Source organism: Mauremys mutica, chromosome 23 (genome assembly GCF_020497125.1).
Source record: "Mauremys mutica isolate MM-2020 ecotype Southern chromosome 23, ASM2049712v1, whole genome shotgun sequence".
Lineage (NCBI taxonomy): Eukaryota > Metazoa > Chordata > Testudines > Geoemydidae > Mauremys > Mauremys mutica.
The window spans coordinates 3,831,094-3,839,367 of NC_059094.1; the positions used below are offsets into that span (position 1 = coordinate 3,831,094).

Consider the following 8,274-nt stretch of genomic DNA (forward strand, 5'->3'; position numbering starts at 1 on the left):
CAATTACAGGAGTGTAAGAACAAGGCACCAGCAGCTCATTGCCAGACCCTTCCAGCTTGTCTGCATTAGGGTAATTTGCCCGTGTGAGTAATCCACCTTTTAGTCAGACACCAGTGCAGTGCCTAAGATGCAATCCCTGCTACTAATGCAGTTAGAGGGGGTGCAGACCCCCCTCCCCCACACACTTTAGATTAAGCTTTAATGGCTCAAATAGTCCTGGGAATTTAAGCCATGAGCAGCCCCTGTCATTGTAATATTGACGGTCTAGACAGACAGTGGGAGACCCACTCCAAAGCCCAGACAGCAATATACAGCTCTCCTAGTACACAGCTGTTGGACAGGGCCTGATATGGTCTCAGACTAGGGTTGCCAACTCTTCAAGATATGCCTGGAGACTCCAGGACATAAAGATTAATCTTAGATTGTGTCATCTGAAGACACCTCCAAGAATACATCCAACCAAAGTTGGCAACCCTATCTCAGACACATGTGATTAAACAAACCACCAAGAAAGCTCGTCACTTAAGAGTTTTAGCTTTTATTTTAAAATTAATCTGTACATTCTCACGTCATTGATCAACAATGATGTGCTGCCATGTACTCAGCAGCAGGGGGCAGTAGCAACTGAAAGTTGACACAATGAGCTTTCCACTTTCCAAAGCCTGGAAACAAGAGACAAGAGGAAACAAAAAACCCACTAGCTTTTACATTTAACCTTTTCTGAGCAATGTAATTAAAAGTCAAGTCATCCTTTATCACATCGGGGAGGGGGTGGGTTGGTTTACAAGGTCCTACATATTCATCACAAAATTATGCTGCTGAAATAACCTTGTGCATGGCTGTTTGGAAGAAACATGTAGCTGTTCCAGTCCTTTTTAAAAAAAGCCAGCATCTTAAAACTGCAGTAAGCCCTTTAGTCATTCCCAACAGTCTCAAAGCCAAACAAATGGAGCCCTTTCTAATAAATAATGATTAGAACAAGAATAAATAAGATTAGGCCAGGAATATACAATTACATGGATTTTATTTGGTTTCAGAGGCAGAGAAAATGGAGCTTGACTGCAGCTTTAAGCCTTACATCTGAATTAGTCTGAACACTTAGTAGTTTTACAGTTGATTAGCTGTACAAGTTAAAAGATCCAAATTCTACAGAGGTTTAGGCACATACGTATACATCACCTTCCCTGGAGACACATTTTGTGCAGCTAAGACAATAAAATAGTAACCTGATGGAGGGAGAAGTGATCCCTTTTCAAGTCAAAGTAGAAAAGGAAGATTCAAGACCTGTTAAACATCATAGTATTGTGGGGAAGGAAGGGATTTGATTTTAAGACAAAAAGCCAGCTACCAACAAACCCCAAACCAAAGCCCCTCTTCGCAATGTGAGATAGTGGAGGTTCAGACACACAAGCCATTACAGGATTTTAATCACAAATAAAGTTTGTGAACTTCACTGGCAACGCCAAAACCTAGAACAAAAGCCCACTAGTGGCAGCAGCACCGCGCTGTCCTTCTACCCTGGCACTTGGAAGCCTAGACATGGAAAGTCATGAGCGTCACTTTAAGTAGTCCATTGTTTCTGCTGAAGACAAAACGTGTTCATGCCATTTAGGATGATCCTACAGCAAGATTTCGTCTTCACTCTGTCCGGGTCACCAGAACCTGCTTCCCCTCCCATTCCCAAACAAGAAAAACAACTCCCACACGGAAAAGAGAAAGCAATCCAGTGCAAGCCATCAGCATCCAGTGATTGTTTTGGGGGAGGTGGTGGGAAAGAGGGGGAAATCAAGCCACCAAAAGGAAAAGGCTGCGCCCCAAGCCCCTCAGCAGCTGATGGCACTGGGCTGCTGTTTGCTGACAAAGTCTGAAATGAAGTCAAATTCATTCTGTCCCAAGAAGAGCTCAGGCAGCTCCTGAATCCGGTCCAAACCCAGTTCCTGGACCAGAGATGTCAAGACCTCCTCATCTATGAGATCAGTGTCCATAACATTCAAGGTCAGAGCTGGTGAGGGCATGTGCTGCATGCCAGGGTGCTGACTGGGCACCACTCTGTATTGCTGTGCACCTGTTGCCATGGGACCATTGCTCATGCCCATTAGAGGGTGCCCTTGATACTGGGTGTTGAGTTTCTGTAAGTGCATGCTGGCCATAAGCTGCTGAGCGCCCACAGGCCCCATGTATTGCTGCTGCTGCTGGCTCGGACTGTTGAACATCATAGTGTTAGGCATTTGATGGTGGCCCATTTGTCCATTGATATTGGGTCTTGGCCTCATGCTCCCATCCATGCTGGCCCCTCCGTACTGCATCATCTGGTTGGTAGTAGGTAGAGTCCTTAGCACATGCTGCCCATGCTGGGGGGGTCCCTGCAGCCCATTCATTCCCATGCGGTAATTCTGGAGCCCAGTAACTCCATGGCTCATCGACATCATCATGTGATCTGCCATTGTGAGGAGGTCACTGCAAGGCAAGGAGAAGGTTTGAGGTGCTGCCAGGGAAAAGCAGCTTCTACCCACTCCCCTTCTTCCGAGGAGCCTGCACTGCGAGCCCTCCGTCCAGGCTGCATGTCAGCTGGGTCCCGGGAGAGAAGGGCCAAGGAGCTGCCCATGGAGGGGCTGTCACATCACCACGACCCAGCCAGCCCCTTGAACCAGCCCGATCTCCCGGGCCTGGGCTCGCTGGCCCTCTCGCCCCAACCTGAGCTCAGCCGAGGCCGGGTTTGTTAACCCGCTTCGGGGCGGCGCCCACCCGGCACGGCAGGATCCCCCGTCCGCCCCTGCCGGGCTGCGGGCAGGGCGGTCACACGGAGCAGCCGGCGGGACCCGTCTCCCGCAGCCCTAGGAGCGGGCACGGACGCGGAGCGGCAGACACCAGCGCGCAGCTGCTCGGCCCGGCCCGGCCCGGCCCTGCCCGGGAGGCGGCGCCCAGGCCCGCAGCCGGCGGCGCGGCAGGAGCCCGGCGCGGGGCAGCTCGGCAGAGACCCCGGCGCCTCCACAGTCCCCCGAGGCTGCGCCCGGCAGCACCGGGACCCTCCCTCGCGGGGTCTCGGCCAGCGCCAGCCCCAGCCCAGCCCGGGTGCGCGGAGCCCCGCGGCCCAGCCCGCCCGGGTGCGCGTCTCGCGCCCCGCGCGGTCACTAGCCGCTGTAACCGTCGGACAAGGCCGGCCACGTACCCGAGCGCGGCGCGCCGAGGGGCGCAGACACCCCGTCCCTGCTGCTCCGTGCGATCCCGTCACCAGCGCCCGACCGGCCGCCACAGCCTTATATATGCAAGGGAGGGGGCGGGGCCCGGGGGCCCGCCCCTCGCCTGCCATTGGTGCACAGCTGTCGCGTCCGGTGGGCCCGCGGGGAGGTTAGCTCCGCCCCTGTGGAGTATGGACTCGGAGCGGGGCGGGGCGGGGCCGGCGAGCGTGGCGTAGCGCAGTGGGCGGAGTTCGCCGGGGCCGCGCCCCTCCTCTTCCCGCTCGCGCGCGGGGGGAGGGGTGTCCTGCTGCCCAGGCTCCCCGGCGGGCCGGGGCTCGGGCCGGCTCGTTCCGCGGACAAAGCGCCGCGGCCCCGGCCCGGCCGCCCCCAGCGAGCGTCTCCCGTCACACCGGGCGGGCGAGCGGCACAGAGCACGAGCCGCCCGGGGGCAGCCGGGGGCCATGGCCGGCGGGCCCGACTCCCGCCAGGGAAGCAGCTGCAGCAAGATGGGCGCTGGGAGTCCCGGGGGCCTCTCCCTTCGCGGCCGGCCTCGGGCTCCGTGCCCAGCGGCGCTGCGCGTTCGCCTTTCTCCGCCTTGCCCGCAGTCCGGCCGGGACCCCTTCTCCCCGCCCCAGGGGTGGGGGCCGGAGCCCGGCCCGGCGGGCGGCCCTGGAGGCGCCTGAGACGTGTCACGGCGCTGATAAGGCTGCACTTGCCCCTGCCCCCCGCCCGCAGGCAGCGCTTGGGCTTCCGTGTGGAGAAGCCAGTGAAGGGGATTGTGAGACGTTTCTGAACCATTGGTAGAAAATGTCCGTCTCCCCGGAGCCTGTACAGCTGGCGTTATGGGGCGAGCCTGCCGCCTTCTGCAGGGGGAAGAGTATGGGAATAGTCCGCAAAACAATTAAAAACTCCCTAAAACATTCCTAAAGCAGCGTTTCTGGGGCATGTGCAGAATACACACGCGTGTGTTGTAGCACAAAGACTCCACCGGCATCCATGTGGGAGAGCACGTATAACTCAGCTTCGCCACCTGCGTGCAGTGCACCAGGCCCAAAATTCCAATAAACCCTTCATACCACTCCTTGCGGGAAGGGAGAGCGGAGCTGGAGGTTAGGGGAGTGGGGGCAGGGGAGGGCTGAGAGGGACCCTGGGAGAAGCAGGGGGAATTGCCTAAGAAACAGTGAATTAGCAAAGAAAGATCCAGTGCTCAATGAATCATAGAATATCAGGGTTGGAAGGGACCTCAGGAGGGCATCTAGTCCAACCCCCTGCTCAAAGCAGGATCAATCCCCAACTAAATCATCCCAGCCAGGGCTTTGTCAAGCCGGGCCTTAAAAACTTCTAAGGAAGGAGCTTCCACCTTCTGCCTAGGAAACTCATTCCAGTGCTTCACCACCCTCCTAGTGAAAAAGTTTTTCTTAATATCCAATCTAAACCTCCCCCATTGCAACTTGAGACCATTACTCCTTGTTCTGTCATCTGCTACCACTGAGAACAGTCTAGATCCATCCTCTTGGGAACCCCTTTTCAGGTAGTTGAAAGCAGCTATCAAATCCCCCCTCATTCTTCTCTTCTGCAGACTAAACAATCCCAGTTCCCTCAGCCTCTCCTCATAAGTCACGTGCTCCACCCTCCTAATAATTTTTGTTGCCCTCTTCTGGACTCTCCAATTTTTCCACATCCTTCTTGTAGTGTGGGGCCCAAAACTGGACACAGTACTCCAGATGAGGCCTCACCAGTGCCGAATAGAGGGGAATGATCACATCCCTCAATCTGTTGGCAATGTCCCTACTTATACAGCCCAAAATGCCGTTAGCCTTCTTGGCAACAAGGGCACACTGTTGACTCATATGCAGCTTCTCGTCCACTGTAACCCCTAGGTCCTTTTCTGCAGAACTGCTGCCCAGCCATTCGGTCCCTAGTCTGTAACAGTACATGGGATTCTTCCATCCTAAGTGCAGGACTCTGCACTTGTCCTTGTTGAACCTCATCAGGTTTCTTTTGGCCCAATCCTCTAATTTGTCTAGGTCCCTCTGTATCCTATCCCTACCCTCCAGCGTATCTACCACTCCTCCCAGTTTAGTGTCATCTGCAAACTTGCTGAGAGTTCAGACCACGCCATCCTCCAGATCATTAATGAAGATATTGAACAAAACCGGCCCCAGGACCGACCCCTTGGGGCACTTTGCTTGATACCAGCTGCCAACTAGACATGGAGCCGTTGATCACTACCCGTTGAGCCCAATGATCTAGCCAGCTTTCTATCCACCTTATAGTCCATTCATCCAGCCCATACTTCTTTAACTTGCCAGCAAGAATACTGTGGGAGACCATATCAAAAGCTTTGGTAAAGTCAAGGAATAGCACATCCACTGCTTTCCCCTTATCCGCAGAGCTAGTTATCTCCTCATAGAAGGCAATTAGGTTACTCAGGCATGACTTGCCCTTGGTGAATCCATGCTGACTGTTCCTGATCACTTTCCTCTCCTCTAAGTGCTTCAGAATTGATTCTTTGAGGACCTGCTCCATGATTTTTCCAGGGACTGAGGTGAGGCTGACTGGCCTGTAGTTCCCCTGGATCCTTCTCCTTCCCTTTTTTAAAGACGGGCACTACATTAGCCTTTTTCCAGTCATCTGGGACCTCCCCCAATCGCTATGAGTTTTCAAAGATAATGGTTAAAGGATCTGCAATCACATCCGCCAACTCCTTTAGCACCCTCAGATACAGTGCATCCCATGGACTTGTGCTCGTCCAGCTTTTCTCAATAGTCCTGAACCACTTCTTTCTCCACAGAGGGCTGGTCACCTCCTCCCCATACCGTGCTGCACAGTGCAGTAGTCTGGAAGCTGACCCTGATAATGAAGACAGAGGCAAAAAAAGCATTGAGTACATTAGCTTTTTCCACATCCTCTGTCACTAGATTGTCTCCCTCATTCAGTAAGGGGCCCACACTTTCCTTGACTTTCTTCTTGTTGCTAACATACCTGGAGAAACCCTTCTTGTTACTCCTAACATCTCCGGCTAGCTGCAACTCCAAGTGTGATTTGGCCTTCCTGATTTCACTCCTGCATGCCTGAGCAATATTTTTGTACTCCTCCCTGGTCATTTGTCCAATCTTCCACTTCTTGTAAGCTTCTTTTTTGTATCAGAGGGGTAGCCGTGTTAGTCTGGTTCTGTAGAAGCAGCAAAGAATCCTGGAGACTAACAGACGTTTTGCAGCATGAGCTTTCGTGGGTGAATACCCACTTCTTCAGATGCAAGTAGTGGAAATTTCCAGGGGCAGGTTTATATATGCAAGCAATATATAAACTTTTATATATATATATATACTCTAGCTTGCTTCTTGCTTGCATATATAAACCTGCCCCTGGAAATTTCCACTACTTGCATCCGAAGAAGTGGGTATTCACCCACGAAAGCTCATGCTGCAAAACGTCTGTTAGTCTATAAGGTGCCACAGGATTCTTTGCTGCTGCTTCTTTTTTGTGTTTAAGATCAGCAAGGATTTCACTGTTAAGCCAGGCTGGTTGCCTGCCATATTTACTATTCTTTCTACACATCCTGCAGTCTCAATAAGGATTCTTTAAAATGATGGTCACTCAGTGCGGCAGGCCTCTGCAGGTGCTGTGCTTCATTGAGCACACTCGCTGCGTGACACAGTATGTTCTGCACTGCCTGAGCATGTTAGCACTGATATGACTTGGTGTAATGACAACGTTGCTTGGTTAAGTGCACTTCAAAAGTATGGAAATCAGAAATGGAAGGAAGAATCTCCAGGAAGCATTGCCACATTCCCATTGCCTACCATATGCCAGGAACACACTCTGACACTCCAAGGCAGCCTGGCTCGGATCCGCAAAGTCATTTAAGTGCCATGGGAATTAGGAGCATAAATACCTTTGAGGCTCTGACCTTACTGCCTGGCTAAATAACTCCAAATGTAAAAATTGCTTTTTTCTATTTTTGTCTTTTTAAAGAACCTGGGAAATGCCATTAAAAAAACAAGGTCAGAAGGACATTTATGTTGCATGTTTAGGCTGTGGAAAAGCAGGAAATGGCAAAGTTAAACTTACCTGCCCAAATTTAACTCTCCTCCTTGCTTGCACAATACAGTCTTTAACCACAAAGGTACACACTGTTACTCAGATACTACAATATTAACAGACAGATTTTTCTATAGTCTTGTAAGGTGCTTCTTGAATATGCATAGATTATACTGTACATCTTGTGTATTAATGATCCTCTGGACTGTTGAACTGAAAGAAAAAATGCTAGACAAGTGTATCCAGGGACGGCTCTATGATTTTTGCTGCCCCAAGCACAGCAGTCAGGCAGCCTTCGGCAGCGTTTCTGCAGGAGGTCCGTTGGTCACGCGGATTTGGCAGCGGCTCTGCGGGCGATCTGCCGGTCCCACACCTTCGGCGTACCCACTGCCGAATTGCTTCCGAAGCTGCAGGACCGGCGGACCTCCCACAGAAACGCTGCTGAAGGCTGCCTGACTGCTGCCTTCACAGCGACCGGCAGGCCGCCCCCCGCGGCTTGCCGCCCCAGGCACGTGCTTGCTGCGCTGGTGCCTGGAGCCACCCTTGAGTGTATCAAAGGTTGTTATTTAACTTTGTTATTTGAAAAATTAAACGTCGGAAAAGGCTGTGTCAGAAAGGGACAGCATGTGCTGGCAACCTTAACTTTAGTATTCTTGGCTTACAAATGCTTAACCATGCATTCTCTCTCTCTCTCTCTCTCTCACTGTATTATGTTTATTTTATTTTATTTTTAATTATTATTATTATAATTGTTCTTTCTAACAGTTCAGATCAGATAAGGCACATGAGCCAGCAGCCCAAGACTTAAGTATCTGGGGTTATTTTCTGTGAAAAGCCAATAACTTTTAAACATACCCCCCACTTCTGCAACGGAGCCCAGGGTTATTGACCTTTGGGACATATCGCAAAGACTTTGTTTACACAGGCTTTTGCCTTACCAGGTGTTTGGGATGGGCTTCAGATGTTGTTTGGAGGTGTGCGATTGTCAGCCCTCTAATTGACAATGAGTCAGTTGTTTAATTTAATTATATAATGATTGTTTTTTTACCTT

General features: G+C 51.6%; 1 protein-coding gene across 1 annotated transcript; it reads right to left on the bottom strand.

Annotated features, from left to right (window-relative positions):
- Positions 1-518: 518 nt before the first annotated feature.
- CITED4 (Cbp/p300 interacting transactivator with Glu/Asp rich carboxy-terminal domain 4) lies at positions 519-3,262 on the bottom strand. The gene is made up of 2 exons (XM_044998159.1): positions 3,170-3,262; positions 519-2,457 (listed from the first exon to the last, which is right to left on the bottom strand). The coding sequence occupies exon 2, from the start codon at positions 2,442-2,444 to the stop codon at positions 1,824-1,826; it is 621 nt and encodes a 206-aa protein (XP_044854094.1). The 5' UTR covers positions 2,445-2,457; positions 3,170-3,262; the 3' UTR covers positions 519-1,823.
- Positions 3,263-8,274: the final 5,012 nt, after the last annotated feature.

Coding starts and splice junctions, on each gene's coding strand:
- CITED4 (XM_044998159.1), bottom strand. CDS start 2,444: ATGGCAGATCACATGATGATGTCGATGAGCCATGGAGTTACTGGGCTC.